Source organism: Ostrinia nubilalis, chromosome 28 (assembly GCF_963855985.1).
Source record: "Ostrinia nubilalis chromosome 28, ilOstNubi1.1, whole genome shotgun sequence".
Taxonomy (NCBI): domain Eukaryota; kingdom Metazoa; phylum Arthropoda; class Insecta; order Lepidoptera; family Crambidae; genus Ostrinia; species Ostrinia nubilalis.
Window position 1 is genome coordinate 4,682,838 of NC_087115.1, and position 18,836 is coordinate 4,701,673.

General features: G+C 37.6%; 1 protein-coding gene across 1 annotated transcript in view; it reads right to left on the reverse strand.

Moving 5' to 3' along the window:
* LOC135085311 (segmentation protein cap'n'collar-like) overlaps nucleotides 1-18,836 on the reverse strand; it is a 121,394-nt gene that overhangs the window by 7,904 nt on the left and 94,654 nt on the right. Inside the window, exons 11-16 of the mRNA XM_063980100.1 lie at nucleotides 18,329-18,411; nucleotides 17,174-17,276; nucleotides 5,301-5,381; nucleotides 4,454-4,565; nucleotides 3,615-3,714; nucleotides 189-285 (exon numbers count right to left, since the gene is read on the reverse strand). Of these exons, the coding sequence (XP_063836170.1) occupies nucleotides 189-285; nucleotides 3,615-3,714; nucleotides 4,454-4,565; nucleotides 5,301-5,381; nucleotides 17,174-17,276; nucleotides 18,329-18,411 (576 nt within the window). The remainder of the gene's footprint in view (nucleotides 1-188; nucleotides 286-3,614; nucleotides 3,715-4,453; nucleotides 4,566-5,300; nucleotides 5,382-17,173; nucleotides 17,277-18,328; nucleotides 18,412-18,836) is intronic.

Below are 18,836 nucleotides of genomic sequence, written 5' to 3' on the forward strand. Positions count from 1 at the left end.
AGTCAAGGCCATACGGCAAGCACCGATCATGCAACAAAAGAATAGGTATAAAACATGCATATTATAGAAGAGAAAAGCCGGGAAATTCCATTGCAACCGCGTGAAGCCAGGGCGGGCCGCTAGTACCTACTCTATAAAATTTTTTTTTTTAAACAGAACATAACATTATTATAATGTTCAAATCTTACCATTATGCACGTGCATGTTGTCGTGGTGGTAGGCCTGCTCGGGGCACTCGTACTTGACGACCGGCGCCGGCCGCGGCTCCAGCTGCGGCGTCTGCTCCTAGGAGGGACACAGGTGGCTTAGTATACGTAAGTAATGATATACAAGTAGATGATGATATTAAATACTGGCGGTGAGGAGATACAAGAATATCTAAGCCTAACCGCAGACTAAGGACTTTTTGTCAGCCGATAGTTGGGTCAGGCTGTTGATCAGTATCGCCGTGAGGGACTGTGGTAGGGAAGACTTTGTCCGGAATCCCACAGTTCCTTCCCACATAAGACGAATGATGGAGCACCGGGGTCTTTTTAGTGGGTATGCCTTGTCCTTCTGACTTGGTGAGCCCCACATAACCTACCCTGTCCCCGCATGGTAGGTATGCAATTCAATGCATTTATTCAAAAGACTGTTGATCTGATGAACATGTACGTGAGAAATCGGGTTCTTGAATTAAATAAAACCCAGATGAATTGATGAACTTGGTATTTTTCTCGTTAAACAATTACAGCTTCACGTCTTTTACAGCTTTTACTACAATCTTATACAACTCGACCGTGTTCCATCTTTCGCCTTACACAAGTCCTTCGATATTTTTATACTACTATTCTCGCTCTCAAATTCATTTCCTCATAGTCTAAGATCCCGCTATACAACGACCTTCACCGAGATGCTTATTTGATGAAACATATTTTATATTCAATTTAACATGTCAATAATTATATTGCTTAAGGGTTGCCTAATAAATTTCAGTCCAGGATATGATTAATTAATAATTAAAAATAGATATTTTTTTTAATATTTCATCGGTTTGACTATTAAACAAACTCCATACCAATCGAAAGTATGAATCCCATAGAATATGCAAACGTTAGGTTGCCTATTCTTTTCCAGTCATAACTCTCGGGTTGCCAGGTATAAACAGGTAAATTGATAGAGCATTTTGCACCGGTCTGATAATTTAATCAAATTTAAATGAAAATAAAGATCATTTCATTATGAACACGGTGGTATAGGGTTGCCTGCGAAAAATCAGTCCTGAATGACGGTTGTCGAATTTTGTAAAGTGAAATTAAAACTGAAAGGTGACATTTTTCGAGTAGTTGGCAACATTTGGGAAAGACGAGTTGTATGAGGTGTTTGTGTGTCTTGTCAAGAGGTATCGCTTGGGTGAAGAAATTTCTCCAGTGTTGCCATGCTTTGGGAGATTTGGTCCAAAAATGTCGAAAGTGGAAATAACGACTTCCGGTCAAAATTTGGATGACGCCTCCTGCAAAAGGGTCGTGCAAATGATATTTGACCATTTTCATCTCGATCACCTGGCAACACTGGCAGCTACGGGGAAAAGTATTTTTTTTCGACATGGGTGTCTTTAAAGTTAAGGACGGACAGAAGGAGATATGGCAGAAAAAATCCAAAAATGGGGTTTGGTCGGTTATACGACCCAAATTATGGGAAAAATCCGAAAATTCAGAAAATCTAGATAGCGACCGAGTGAGCGGCCATTTTGTAAAAAGTTTCAGATTTCTGATTTTTCAAATGCATTTTTTTGGTAGTTGGCAACATTTGGGAAAGTCGAGTTGTACAGAGCGATTACGTAGTTTGCTGAGGAGTATCGTTTGGAAAAACAACATTTTCCAGTGTTGCCATACTTATTGCATTTTTCGCTTAATCTAGACCATTTTCCGCGCCGAAACCCATTTTTACTTTTTTTCTAACTTAAACCAATCCCGTGAAACAATTCCTTAAAACCACCCAAGTCCCAAAATTTTGTGGCCCCGTAACTGCCAGTGTTGCCAGGTAATCGAGATAAAAATAGTCAAATGTCATTAGTTTGACCTATTTGCAGGAGGCGTCATCCAAAATTTGGACCAAAAGTCGTTATTTCCATTTTTTACATGTTTTGACCAAATCTTTCAAAGTATGGCAACACTGGAAAATGTTGTTTTTCCAAACGATACTCCTCAGCAAACTACGTAATCGCTCTGTACAACTCGACTTTCCCAAATGTTGCCAACTGCCAAAAAAATGCATTTGAAAAATCAGAAATCTGAAACTTTTTACAAAATGGCCGCTCACTCGGTCGCCATCTTGATTTTCTGAATTTTCGGATTTTTCCCATAATTTGGGTCGTATAACCGACCAAACCCCATTTTTGGATTTTTTCTGCCATATCTCATTCTGTCCGTCCTTAACTTTAAAGACACCCATGTCGAAAAAAAATACTTTTCCCCGTAGCTGCCAGTGTTGCCAGGTGATCGAGATGAAAATGGTCAAATATCATTTGCACGACCCTTTTGCAGGGGGCGTCATCCAAATTTTTGACCGGAAGTCGTTATTTCCACTTTCGACATTTTTGGACCAAATCTCCCAAAGCATGGCAACACTGGAGAAATTTCTTCACCCAAGAGATACCTGTTGACAAGACACACAAACGCCTCATACAACTCGTCTTTCCCAAATGTTGCCAACTACTCGAAAAATGTCACCTTTCAGTTTTAATTTCACTTTACAAAATTCGACAACCGTCATTCAGGACTGATTTTTCGCAGGCAACCCTATACCACCGTGTTCATAATGAAATAATCTTTATTTTCATTTAAATTTGATTAAATTATCAGACCGGTGCAAAATGCTCTATCAATTTACCTGTTTATACCTGGCAACCCGAGAGTTATGACTGGAAAAGGATAGGCAACCTAACGTTTGCATATTCTATGGGCTTCATACTTTCGATTGGTATGGAGTTTGTTTAATAGTCAAACCGATGAAATATTAAAAAAAATATCTATTTTTAATTATTAATTAATCATATCCTGGACTGAAATTTATTAGGCAACCCTTAAGCAATATAATTATTGACATGTTAAATTGAATATAAAATATGTTTCATCAAATAAGCATCTCGGTGAAGGTCGTTGTATAGCGGGATCTTATACTATCATTAACGATAAACAATCAATCTTTCATCCGTCATCTTACCGTTCCGTTACAGAAATAACTCATTTAAATCCTACACGTATGAAAGTGTGGTATCGGCCGATTCTGTATACAAATTAGAACCGGACCCAAATATCGGCCGATTAAAAGTTTTTAGTCTGTGGGGGGTTCTAATCAGAAAAAAAAATAGAATCTAGATACCTAGGCAGTTGTGGATTGCTTAGGCCCTAAGTCTCTCGGCATCGAGTCTTAATCTGACACGGGGCCCGAAGCAATGGTAGGATTAAAGTAATATGTACTGGGAAATGCGATGTGATAATAGGTGTAAAGCTTTTATATCAGATAGTTAATAAGTCAATTAACACTGTTTGTTTTCCGAATAAAGTAAAATAAAAATAGAATCGCTTTTTAAAAGCCTAAATGCAGAAATAAATGAGTTATATTGTTCTCACCTGGAAGCAGCGTTTGCCGAACATGTGGTGTTTCTTCTGCGGCTGGTGCGGCGCGCTTCGTTCGCGCCCATAGCCGCTGTCGTACGGCCGGAACTTGGAGCTGGAAAACATATCATTTGTAACTAAGTTGGCCTTCAATTGGAGCTAAAATAAAAGATATTTGTGACTAAAGTACTTCAATTAGAGCTACATGCGATTTGTAGCTAAACTAGACTTGAATAAAGGCAAAATAGGCGAAATTTTAGCTAAACTAATAAATGAGACTTAAATTTTACAGACAATATTCGTAGCTAAACTAAACTTCTATTAAGGCTAAAATAGGCAACATTTTAGATAAACTAATGAACTAGACTTCAATTTGAGCTACAGGCGACATTTGTAGCTAAACTAGACTTCAATTAAGGCGAAGGAAGACTAAATTTTTAGCTAAACTAATGAACTAGAATTCAATTACAGCTACAGACGACATTTGTAGCTAAAGTAGACTTCAATTTAAGCTACAGATGATATTTGTAGCTAAACTAGACAATTTGGAAAAAAATCCATACTCCTAAAATAATGTTAAATTTAAAACAGCCCAATGAAATATAAGATCGTTACAGATCTCATCCGTATAGTCTTTTTTTAGACCATATAAAACAGGAGTGGCCAACTTGATTAAACATAAGATTAACTGTTTATTAACGAAACCCTGGGCGATCTACCACTTACATACTTCTTGAAATTTTAAATGAAACAGCATAGTTTAGTACACAATCATATAGTATTGTTTGCATTGCCACGATCGACTGGACTAATCGACCGGTTGGCCACCTTTGATATAAAAAAATATTGTTTACCTATGAAACTCCTGCGCCGAGTCGCTTCCATCGCACCATTCGCCGTCAGAAAGAGAGGGCACTCTCTCCGACCCCATAGATGAGACAGCGCTATCGGACGCCGAGTCGCGTTCTGAAACAACACTCTATCAGTCCAGATAAGGTCGAAATTGCTAGTCATTAAAACAATTACTGTTTTGGCTACATGATTTATCATATCCGCGGTGATACGGGAGGAATGATAAATAAAATGATATTTATGATAAGGTAATAGAGTTCAAAATTATTTTGAGAGTCATGGTCTAGCGTTTTATAAACTTGCAAGTCAGTCAAATAACCCAAAATAAATTAAGTTCTTTGAATTACAGCTGTTTACATTAAAATAAAAGTACACAAAAATATATAAATGTTAATATTTATATTCATATTCATATTCATACAAGACTTTTGTAGAATTATATTTCGATTTTAAGTTAACGTTTCAGCCATTAGTGTAAACAACTGACTACTTGAACCGTGAACGCTTTGGACAGTATCTATAGACTATAATATTTTATTTTGCTTCATTTCATCCTTTCGCTCCATTACCAAGAAGTGTAAACACGGCTAACATACTTAGTAAATAAAAGAACAACTCACTACATTGATTTTTTATCACAGTGTGTATCAAATTATCTTCATTTAGCAAAAAAAAATGTAAACTCAGCCAAAAACAGTAAATGCAAATGGCCAAACCAACCCAGCCGGCGTGCAGCGATGGCGATCAATGCATTTAAGTCTGGTCGCCATCGCTGCACGCCGGCTGATCACGTTTGATCGCGTTGGTTTGGCCGAACCTTAAACAAATAAGTCATCAACGTAAACTGACCTGTCATCATCATGTGGGTGTGATTGTGGTGCGGCGCGTGGTGTGCCCCGGCACTGTCCAGCATCCGCATCGTGTACATGCCTGTAAACAAAGAGAAATAATGTAAACATATTAAGTTTACAATTTGTCGTTAAAGAAAAATAGAAGGTAAAAAAAAGAGATCTTATCTAAAATTTGAATTTACAGTTGGTAGAAGGGCAAAAAGAAAGGATAAAGAAGAGAAATCGCTGCTGTTGTCTTTTGAAAGTATTAAGAGCGGTAGACTTGACCATTGAACTACAAAATTCATAGTACCTATACTAAACAATAGTCTATACAGTTCTAGACAGAAAATACATTACTATGATACAATAATTATCTGTCTAATAATTAGTAAAGTTTTAGTAACATTTAACGTAGGATCAGTGACAATCAGGGAATAAAATAAAAGATAAAAATAATTTAAATTTTAAAATACAATCGACAGCAGATAGGACTGTATTTTTTATTGGCAATTTGGCATGCCCCAGTACATTACGTGCCACAGTTTTTAGTTTTTAAAGCAGTAAACGTACATCTATGGGTCAACCAGCTGCCTTACTTACTTCGAAAACTTTACCTCGAAATGAATGCTGTATCCCCATTAAAAATTCTCGCACGTACCTATATGTAAACTACTTTCCTACTTCACAGTTACATTGAAAACTATTTCTTTGCCTAGCTATATCCAAACGACGAATGTGACTTGTCATTTGTTTTTTATGACAAACTCAAAGGCTTTAGTGACACGCCCACACTTTATCAGTAAGTAAAGCTACAAATATTACTTGTAATAATATTTAAATCTACTACACTATGACTTAAAACCACATGTAACCGTGACGAAGAAAAAAATAGCCAAATAAGTGCAACAATAATTCATTGACAAGTGTTTTTGATTAGATAAAAATATTGATCTATCTAAAGTTTAATGTATTTCGATAAGGTATCTTGTTTTGGTTGGATAACTAATCGATGTAGGTGACTCTATCATTATTTTTACACGTTTTTTACCGAATTGTACGCTAAAAGGTTGTCTTAAGGTTCCATATTGTGTATCTTAAAATACGAAAGATAACAAGCATTTTTAGCTGGTGATATGGGGGTAGCCAGGTATAACTAGTTCCTACTGAATTGAAAAGGACAACTGTGAACTCTTTCTGTGGTTTGTCGTAAAAGGCAAATATGCAAACATCAGGACTCGGCAACCCATCTGGCCAGTGTGGGGAGTGTAGGCCAAGTCCTCCATACTCCATTTACCTCTGGAGACTAAAGTTATGAGGACTTCAAACTTGGATTTATACACACAAAATGGCAATCCTAGTCGTATCTATGTATGGTCAATCACATGATCATTTTTATTAATTTTAATGGGTGTGCTACAGCAGACTTTAAGTCCGTTTAGATTTAGATTTTAGACGGTACGTCAGACTGATATAAGTTTGTGTTTCAAAATTGTATCTAATTCAACTACATGATTAAGATATAAATATGTATGTCTTCAAATATTTTTCAGAACATTATTTTGACAAATTACTTCTCGCAATAAATACTATGCAAAAAGTACAACTTATCTTTGCAATTTGAGGAACAAAAATGCCATTTTTTATTAATATTTAATGTGCGACCCTAGCTAGATAGAGAAAGCCAATCTGAAAATCATTGGGGGAGGCCTATGTTCAGCAGTGGTCATCCTGTGGCTGAAATGATGATGATGATAGATATTGCACTTAGTTTTAATACTATCCACGGGGAGGCCATTACCAAACATTTTTTTGTCATGATTTGTGCCTGCTTAGTAGTTAGCATCAGATATAATTTTTCTGATAACATTATAATCTCTTTCGGCTTTATCGTTGGTAAATGATAACATTTTGAATGTCGACATGATATTTGATTATTTCACCAACATCACGATGACTTTTGTATTAATTCGATCGACCGTGAATAAGTTTTTTTGGCAAAATAACTGTAGCTTGCAGATATGTACTCTGAACTGCATCTCACTTAACACCAGGTGCGATTGCGGTCAAAGGCAGGTAGGTACCTTTTGTGCATAAAAAAAATCATAATATAAAATATGATTACGAGTATGAGTCTGATCTTTGTACTAGTGATTTTAATCTTAGTTTAAAGGTAACAATATACAGAAAATAGTACCGAATACACATATCAAGTCACGTACGCATTTGGCACATTACTTCTTATCTGAGATATCCTAAAAAAACTGGATATATCCAGTAAGAAACTGGAGATTGCCAGTTACAGCTGAGTTATAAATGATAGAGAATCTATCGTAAGCAAAATAATTGATCCATTTTGCAAAGAATTAAAACAAGTTCGCTTCAGCTGCTGCAATACTTCTGTCGTCTAACCAAACTTAAAACATGAAGCGCTCAATCGCTTATAGTTGTTGCAATTCAATTCACGAAGGCGAGTGAGCTTTACTTGTGTGGAGGCTCGCTACTGTTCGTTTTTCAAAAGTTTTGACAGACATTACACTATCGTTATGTGCATGTATACATAGCTGGGCACCGTTAATCAAATAGTTAACTTCGTTAATCGTTAAACCGTTAATAAAAAAATTAACTTCGTTAAACGTTAAAACGTTACATTTCGCAAGATTTAACGCAAGTTAACGTTAATCGTTAATCCGTTAACACGTCATGATAATAAAACGAAAAAAATAATTGTATGCAAGGTTCAAATAATTTCGAAAGCTTGTATCGCGCATGGAATTTATTCCTCTTTTATGTTTGCGCTACAAGCTTTCGAAATTATTTGAACCTTGTATAAGTACAATTATTTTTTTCGTTTTAGTACAACTGCATTTCAGAATAAAAGCTTGTTTTTAAAAAAGTTTAAAACACTTTTTAGTAGTATCTCAATCTCAGAGCCTTGGTTCAATTACATTACAATTTAGCACCAAAGTGCTCGAAAAGACAAATCCAGCAAACCCAAACTCGATAAGTTTCCACCGTTTCGTTTAGGAATTCCTATGGCCACCTCCTGACGCCATCATCAGGACCCTGGACATCATCTAGTACTAAAGTGCTCGAAAAGACAAATCCAACGTACCCAAATTCGATGCGATGCCGCCGTTTCATTTAGGAGTTCCTATGGCTACCTCATGACTCCATCATCAGACCAGCTCAATGGTACCATAACATTGCATTGTCATCGTACTTACATAAGTACCTATACCAAATTCAGCTCAATCGGTTTAGGAAAACTGGTCTTAAATTCAGTTGCAAGAGTTGTCCCACACATACAAACAAGTGTCTGTGTGGCAGTGTGATCAGAGGTGGAATTGTGTAAAGCAATCGTAATCGTTTGACAGTTCATAACGTACGATAAAGTCAGTTAAACAAAGCGTTTGACAGAATAATCGTACGTTATGAACTGTCAAATGATTACGATTGCTTTACACAATTCCACCTCTGGTTACAAAAACTGTTGTTTTGGGTTCTGGAAGTTCTGGAAGCCCGAACGTACTTGTCAGAACGCGTTTTTCAGCGTGCCTGCTATTTCTTTTTGGTAAATAGTAGGTACTGGATTAACGATTAACGGACTTAGGATTATTTAACGGAAGTTAACGAGTCCGTTAACATTTTTTAAAGTTAACTTAAAAGTTAATCCGTTAATAGAAATGTTAACTTCGTTAATTAACGATTAACGGATTAACGAGTTAATGCCCAGCTATGCATGTATAGATGACCCACGCTGAACTGTCCCACCAAACTCAATGACAGGGGGGCGCTACCATCGTTCAACTATATGCTTTCCAACATAGCAAAAATCGGAACCAGCGATCCGGTAATGACGGTGGCGCCCCACTGTCAATGTCATGCATAGGACAGTTCAGTATTTTGGAACTATACACGGTAAAGCTCACTTGCCTTCGTGAGTTGCAAGAACTATACATGAATGTCAATTGAACAGAGCGAGTGTTCGGATCGCGAAATCTAGTGCGTTTTTTCTCTCGCTCTCAACCAATGGCGATTCTTTACTATAAGAACGAGACGACATGACCGGAAATAGGTAGCTGGAAGTGTGGCCCATAGTACATAATAATATACCTACAAGTTATATCGATGCCACTTACAATTTTTTTGTTTACATTTTGCGGCGTAAGTTTACTACTATGCTATGGCTAGGTTGAAATTTACAACATTGGCTCATTTTTTTACCTGGCTGAAAGGAAGTAGGTATTGTATAATAAGCCGATTATTTATTTCTTTTCATATAAACAAGATAAGCTTGTCACAATGAGTATTTTCTTTCAGATACGGAAAATTTTCCGTTGGTTTGGTGACGTTATTGATAAGCGAAAAAAGTAGTTATGTAAAAGCAATTATTATTATTAACTTAAGATTTTTAATTCAAGTTTGATTGTTTAATTACGTGGAGCTTCGTACGGTTTGTTCATATAGCCAGTTTTAAGTAATTTATACAGGGTGTCCCAAAAAATAGTGTCAAGCCGAAGCCTAAAGGTAAAGCATTTAGATAGCCCTAGTGATGCTCTACTACTGGGCTTCGGCTTTACACTACTTTTTGGGACACCCTGTATATTATTAATCCTTTAAATTCAAGTAAAATTTGCAATCTACACTAATATTATAAAGGGGATATATTTGATTGTTTGTATTAAATAGGCTCCTAAACTATTGGACCTATTTAAAAATTATGTCATCATTAGAATTCTACATTATTTCTGATGTACATAGGCGGTGCGATGTTCGCCGGGTCAGCTGGTAGTTGAATGATAGGTGGTACTTATCTCTTCGACGTCCTTGAGTTTAGTAAAGTTAAACTTTACTGAGACCTCACGCGGACTTCTAGAGAGAACTTGAAGTGATATTGCACTTCTTATTCTTATCGTGTCGACAACAAACCTAAACAGTGTCAGCCCAAAACTCCGCCACAAGAGTGGCGTTGTCAGCAGGATTAATTAAATCCTCCCGCGTGCAGTTGCTCGGGCACTCAGGGCACGACAGGGATATTGCACTATTTTGGTTAATTTGCCTACGTTTGCACGTTCAAGCACCCTTCATCATCAAGTCATTTAGTATCCACTGCAAAAGCACGACTCTCTCATTAGAGATAAATTATTACCAAAGGCAAATGGAGAATTTGGCTTACACTTCTACGAGTATTATTAATATGAATAATAGAGAAGAAAAATGCATTTCTGTTTTCAATAATATAGGTAAAGTTTATTTTTTGTTACGCTAAATATTTTTTCCTATCACTGGTAAGATAATGCTACTTTTTTTATTTTTAGGTAATAAATTAATGTTTAACCCTTTAATTATTAAAAAATATATTCTAACTAAAAATTACATAAAATTAAATTGGATAGTCAATTAAAACTTGTATTTTTTTTTCTTTCTTTCTCTTTTTTCTTCACATACTGATTTAACTATTACCGCACTCACAGCTTTCTGTATAGCCCAGGGGTTGACTGGCTGAGAATGCTTATGGCATTAAGTCCACCTTTTGTATGATTTTTATTGTAGAATATTTTTTTAAATAATTATAATAGTTAAATTCGTTCAATTGTAGTTCAATTGACATGCTTTTTCTAAGCTGTCAAAAAGAGATTTTTCCACAGATATGTGACGTCACTAGTAATAAATTGAGTTATGGATTTTTTCCTGTCAATTGAAAATAGATTTTTTATCAATCGAATCATTTATTTCAGACATAATCGTACCTACTTACCATCATATAACTTGTGGTATGTACTAAAATATTCAACCGGATCGGGATACAGCATGTGGCTCGTCAAATATGGCGTCACATGGTAGTAATGCGGGTAGGGGTAGTGCGCTAACGTCAAATCCATGTTTAAACCCGTCAAAATCCCAGCAATCCTGACACCTACTGTCAAAATATCTTCACAAACTAATTCCTTGGTATCCACCACTTCTTTATCTTTGTATATTTTTTTATCTGTTATATTATTATTTTCATCGCGATGACGTCATATATTTGCTATATATTATCGAAATCGAGACAGTCTTATCAGTACAGAGGATCATCAGTACCCTCTGTTTTCTTGGGTAAATTCTGTGACGTACTCTATTGTTGAACGTCCAAATCCCAGTCTAAACATTCATTCATATGACTGTTGTTTGTCTCAGATACTTATCTATTGAGACGCAGGTGTTACGCAATATATTTTCCATTTTAAAAGCGTTCACGGATCGAAAAAGAGTCTGTATTTGAACGACCAGAGACAAAAGTTGTATCGTTTTAAAACGGCAACGGACACTTTGGTTAGAGCCTCGCAGGTGATCCTCGGACGTCTTAGGGCAGTGCAGAATCGACACTGGCATTGGCAGAAATCACTGTTGTGCACCTTACTGCTCTTCGAACGTTGATGCAGGATGAATGGCATAAGTAGGCTTTTATTATACTCCAACACGAATATTCTGGACGAAAAAATGTTTTTTTAAGAGTTTTTAGTCACTTTTGAACGTCAGATTCAGGATTGCATTCACTTTTAAATGAATAAAATATCAAGAAGTCTTTTTAATTAATATTTTTTTCAATTAGCAAAGTTTTTAACGTATTTAATTCAATTGTCTTTGTTTAAAGCACCAAATCACTTTCCTGACATAACAAATAGTCTATACACATACGAAAAAATTCCCATGTTGATTGTTTCACGAATAAAAAAAAGAAAAACGAAAACTTTTTCAAAAACTGCACTGGCCGGTTACAAAAAAAGCGGATCACTGACAGCACGGAACGTCACTTTGCGCGGGAAATGTAGCACTGAAAGAAAACTCCGCTCGCTCCGAAATAAATGGTTTTCCAATGTAAACAATGCTATCTGGTTTATTTTAATTAGATAGGCTTGACATTTGCTCATTAAATAAGACATTCTATTTATTCCATCGCTATCTGTGCTCTGTGGAGATGTCTGGCATTGTTTTCGTCTAGAAATCGATCGTTTTTGATATTAATTTTGTTACTTTTCGCGACGCGTGCGCGCTAGCCAATCGCGCGATGTGACTAATCTTATATCGTTTTTAAAAATGATGTAAGCAAGGTCAGTGTCGTGATAGTGTAGTATAAACAGAGATAGCACTACAAGCTTGTCTGGCCTTTAATGAAAAGGTCAAAGAGTTTATTATTGATTGCTCGGATTGACATGTCAAAGATTGTCAATCATTTTGACCAATAGCGGTCGTCCGAAGTGACATTTAGCTGTCATTTTAAATTGTGATGTCTTTTTCTAAATTAGAATCGCCGAAAGATACAAAAACATTAAAACAATGAGGATCATTTCGATTTTTAGCTGTGAATGCAGATTTATAGGGCTAAGAAATCCTTAATACACACTCCAAAAATTTTTGTTCTACGACAAAAATTGACGAAGTTATGACCAAATTACTAAAAAAGTTCACTGACCGCCCGGCGCGGGGACGATGACGTCACTATATCCGATCCGAACGCTGCCGGCGTACTGCGTGGATAGAAAATATCTTTTTCTAGCCAAACTATCGGTTTTAGAGAAAAACTTGTAATGACATTTATTCATCAGAATAAAGTAATCTATCGATAGGTAATTTAAAAAAATAGAAATTGTGAAAAATACCGCAAAAAATCCATACGCTCATACGATTCAATGGAACGCAGAGACGCGATTGGGGTCTCCGCGGAGGTATATTTGGCGATTTATTCAAATAAAGTGTTCAAAAGTGTTGTTAGAGTCATATCTTCTTCCAAGTAAAATATAAAAATGTATAAGTATTAATTTATTTACTTCTAACAATAAGGTATAGCTGAGGCAGATACACTCTGCCTAGGCTACAAGACATTGCTATGAAAATCATTTCGATGTACACGTACCTACCTATCTATTCGCCGTTCCCATGGGCGGGCCAGCTGCTGCAGGAAAGGACAGGTGCTCCCTCTTGGAAATCTATTTAATCTTAGCCTACCATTATTACTATGGTACCATTGACACCCCCCCCCCATGCCAGAAACTGGGTATGACTTGACCCCCCCCCCCTCCCCCCAGGCCAGAAGCTGGGTAAGGCTAGCCCCTCCCCTCAGCCCATAAGCATAAGCTGGGTATGACTCCCCCTCGGCCAGAAGCTGGGTATTACATACCCCCCCCCAGGCCAGAAACTGGGTATGACTTGACCCTCCCCCCTCCCCCCAGGCCAGATGCTGGGTAAGGCTAGCCCCTCCCCCCAGCCCATAGAAACTGGTTATGACTTGACCCCCCCCCCCCCCCTCCCCCAGGCCAGAAGCTGGGTAAGGCTAGCCCCTTCCCCCAGTCCATAAGCATAAGCTAGGTATGACTCCCCCTCGGCCTGAAGCTGGGTATGGGTATGCGCTCGATTCGGATATAGTGACGTCACGCGGCCCTGCGTACGTTGACTTTTAGCGGAAAAAACGGCCTATGTTTATTACTTAATATCTTTGTAAGTAATGGTCCGATTTGGATAATTCAAAAAGATATATCTTTCTTATGTCTTAAAGATTAACGTTGATACTAGTTTTATTGAATTTTCTACAACAGTACTGATCCTCATAGTAATTTCAGGCATCGAGTATCAAGGAGAAAGATGTCACTTTAGTTAGTGTTGTACAATGTGGCAAAAATCGAAACTAATGACATAGTATTGATAGTGGCGCCCTCCTGTCAGTGTCATATCTGGGACACTTCAGTGTTGTCCAACTTTAAAGATGACCTACACTGAACTGTCACACCAAACTCATTCACAGGGAGGCGCCACCATCGTTCAACTATTATAGTTTCTAACATGGCAAAAATCGGAACCAGCGATCCGGTATTGACGGTGGCGCCCCCCTGTTAATGTCACGGGTGGGACAGTTCAGTATATTGGGTCTATACCACTGCTGTTTTATCATAAATTCGTCAAAATAAATCTTGATGTGACATTTTTGGTTGTCACTATCAGAAAGAGTTTTTTGATATGACAGTAAACGTCACTGATAATGTTATCAAAACGACAATTTTATCAGTAGCAATTCCTATAGTCAATTTGCTCTAGATTTGCTAAAATAAATTTAACTTCAACTGTGGGGGGAACGACAGCTTATTTGGGTCATTCTTTACAACTGCAGTACCTAGCTGGAATTTTTAAAACTTGTAGACAATTTTTATTCAGCAGTCGACACCATCAATCCATTGAGATACTTTTATAACTATGGCCTATAGATCCAGTTGGTCCTAGGCTGTGTCAAAAATACTACTTTCGTTTTTAAAACCTTTTTTTGTTTTTTTTTTTTCAATATTATCTTTATTAATGGTTTTTTAATGCAACCAAAATATCACGCTTAATTGAAAAAATATTTTAGGGGAGTCCTATCTTGAAATACACCGAAGTATATTATTATAAAAATATTTATTTTTATCTCTAAGTAATAAATAATACTAGACTACTAGAAACTAGAGCATTTATAGCTTCCTGTATTAATCCGAAATTCTCAAATCAAATCAAATCAAATTTCTTTATTTGCGTAATTCCAGGTACATAAGTTTCTCCCAAAACAAATGGTAGAGTGCAGAAGTTTTTAAGATATTTTAACAACAACAAAACTAAAATGATGCGTAATATGAAGACATTGAGAAAACTATCTGACAATGATTATTATGTTCCAAAGATGTCCTATAGATAAAGAGATCTAAGACTTTATCTAAGTATGCATTACGGTGCACATCAAGTTACACACTGTGAGATCTTATGCAGTTGGAATAGAGATGGTTTTGCAACGAAAATGCAGTATAATGCACCGTATGTACGTAAATGAGTTTCCTGTGTGTACCTTTATACAGGGTGTAGAAGTGCAATAAACCTAAGGGATCCCGTAAAACGTGAATTAATGGAACTATTCCCACCTCTCGTTCCCACCGCTGCAACTCCTGTGCAGCCAGGATCTACAGCTTGACCGCTAATAACCCAACCAGTGAAGGTCAAGTTTGTACGGGTTGGGGAGTAATTTTTTAGGCAATATTATTAATATTCTGACCTGTGGTATTTCTAAAAAAATCATGTTTCTCAGATACGGCTTCCAAGAAAAAAAAAAACAGATTTTTAAGAAAGTATTGAAAAGTACGTAGTACATACTCGATTTCCTTGAGAGTTTTTGTCACCCTATATCGTCTTATTGTCGCAAAGTGCTTGAAAGGTAAACTACGAAGGTATTATGTATTAAATCCTATAACAAACATCACAATGTTATTAGCTTAGGTAATTTTACAACGAAAACAAAATGGCGGCCGGCTTTAACTGGTATTAACTGGAATACATAATTATACAATAAAATGACATATGGAACGTTCCATATTGATTTAATGGGGGTATTCAACACTTTAATAGTCAATTGACTTACTATTATTTACTAGCTTTCCGCCCGCGGCTTCGCCCGCGTGGAGGTTTTCGGTTTTTTATAACCTATTATGACACTTAGCAATAATGTGGCTTTCTATTGGTAAAATAATTTTTAAAATCGGTTCATAAAGCGTATTCTGTGTTTTTCTTATCAATACTTATAATAAATCTGTAGAGAGTTCAATTCTGTACATGAAATATATTTTCAAAATAACTATCAGGGGGTGATTAGTGAGCGATACTGATGCCAAAAATGCAATCAGTAAAATTTTTGTCTGTCTGTCTGTCTGTCTTTCTGTCTGTATGTTCCTTATAGAAACAAAAACTACTAGACGGGTTTTAACGAAACTTGGTACAATTATTCTTCATACTCCTGGGCAGGTTATACTATACTTAGGAATTCCCACGGGAACGGGAATTAGCGGGAAAATTCTTTTGTATGAAAAATCTAAACCGCTTAAGTTAGACGCTTGAAATTTGGCATGCAGGTACCTTAGTAAACTTAAAGCTTAGTTACAACAGGTTATTGCAAAATTCCTACGGGAACGGGAGTTGACGGAAAAAAACATTTGTATGAAAAAATCTGAACCGCGTAAGATAGATGAAGGGGGCAAAACGGGATCCACGCGTACGAGGTCGCGGGCGGCCGCTAGTAAGTGAATATAATTGTATTCTTTTATAAAAATAAATATCTAAAACCATAAAGTCAAGTTAACGGTCGTGGTCTCTCGTCTCTTTCTTTTGTCTCGGTCGCTTGTCTCTGTCGCAGCGCGATCTGTCGCCTTTAAACCTAGGCGCAGACCATCGATTTTTCGTCGGCCGATAGTTTAGTCGGGCAGTTGATCAGTATGGGCATTAGGGTGGAGCGTCATTGTATGGTTAAAAAAAAAAGTTACTTGATTCATATCAGTCAACTAAAGATAAAGACATAAGACAAAGATAGAAAGAAGAAAATAGGTAACTGGACTAATTCTGATGTCAACAGTTCAAGTTGCAAAGTTACGCGCTGACTGTGAGTTTTGCTTATAATCGGCGCTTTTAATAATGTATTGTTTTAAGTTTATGACAAGCTTATAATGATTTACAAATATTTTTTACGATGTATATTATATTTAAAGTTACAAAAATATATTATTTATCAAATAAAACTTATTCTAAGGTAATTTATGATTTTTGCAATAAAGTCCTATTTTTTCATTTTTATGTAGTAGCCAGTAGAGGGCTAAAAAATGGTCGCAATATTTTTTTATTCATTTTTCTCGTAACCGTTGCAACAAGATGCAACTTTTAAGAGGTATTCACAAACGCAAATGTAAAAAAAATTTTTTCGCTCCACCCTAATGGGCATGTATGGAAGTGCGCACATTACACCGATTTGATTTGGCCGATTCTTCATACAAATTAAAATCGGGCCCAACTATCGGCCAACAAAAATCGGTGGTCTGCGCCTAGTCTAAGGGTTAAAATATGACATACCTTCGTTCATCGCCATATCCATGAGCTGCAGGTCTTCATCGTTGAGGATGGACTGGAGAAACCCGTCCTGGTTAGCCGGGGGTGCCATCTCGCTCGTTGAGTTCTGCTTTGGACCAAAATATACAAAGCTATAGTGCATAATATTTCGTTCGTTCGTTCGTTTCAGCCAAATGACGTCCACTGCTGGACAAAGGCCTCCCCCAAGGTTTTCCACAATGCACGGTCCTGCGCTGCCCGCATCCAGGCTCTTCCCGCGACCTTTACAAGATCGTCGGTCCACCTAGTAGGAGGCCTGCCCACGCTACGTCTTCCAGCCCGTGGTCGCCACTCGAGAACTTTTCAGCCCCAACGGCCATCGTCTCTACGAGCTATGTGCTCCGCCCACTGCCACTTGGTTTTAGCAATTCTGCGAGCTATGACGGTCACTTTGGTTCTCAAGTGCATATTTATAAGCACAAAATTTAACGATATGACCACAATCTGCCGCCATGGCTTTCATCACCGTGGGCCACGCTATGTAATTTCCTGTATTTATGTGATGTCCTTTGTATTAAATGTATCTTTCTTTCTTTCAGTGTCGTGGCATTGCTGAGATGCTACGACGATGTGCTGAGTGAAAACATTTTCAGCGTCATTGAAGCATGTACAAAGCCCATGTACAAGCCGGTCGTTGTGAATCCTTTGTCCAGCAGTGAACGAGAAACGAGTCAGGATCGTACAGTAGTGGACTGTAGGATTCCGAAACTTGACCTTACAGGTTGGGTTATTGGCGGTCAAGCTGCAGATCCTGGCTACACAGGAGTTGCAGCGGTGGGAACGAGAGGTGGGAATAGTCCGGTTTGTAGGCATTATGAAGGTCACGGGAAGTACCTGAATGCGGGCAACGCAGGACCGGTCGTTGAGGAAATCCTTGGAGGTTTTTGTCCAGTAATGGACGTGCTTTGGCTGAAACGAGCTAGGTACGTCCAGTACGGGACTATTCCCACCTCTCGTTCCCACCGCTGCAACTCCTGTGTAGCCAGGATCAACAGCTTGACCGCCAATAACCCAACCAGTGAAGGCCAAGTTCGTTCGGAAAGTTAACATGTCATTGGACCCGCAGCGAAAGTTGCGCAGTAGTAGAATGGCACTGATGATGATGATGATGATACATACCTGATAGTAGATCCCATCGTGTTGCTGAGGGTGATGAGCCGATTCCACCTTGTAGGCCCCTTCCAAAGGCGCTGCTGCGCCAGCTGTGACGAAAAAAGTACATTTTAAAACAAGCTTTTAGTCTAATGTAGAGCTTTCATCAAGACAAAACTCACGTTATGAAAAAACTCACAATACTCATTTATTTTTTTGCTAATTGGCTTTTAAAAAGCGCTTCAACACGTCCCAGTACTTCTCACTAACCTTACCACTGCTTCGGGACAATGGTTGATGTAATTCATTTAACAGTTAGGTAGTCGTGATTCTGTGGAGGGCACTTGTATAGAAAGCATATGAAAAGGAACCAAAAAAGCCCCAACTCAGTGTACAATAATTAGGTACATACAGTTAGATATAGGTAACTATTTAGTATAACCGTGTGGTTCTGGCAGAATTGAATAGTGTCACTCCAAATCTTTCCATGGATTTCGTAAGAGGCGACTAAGGGACAAACATGCGAACATCAGGC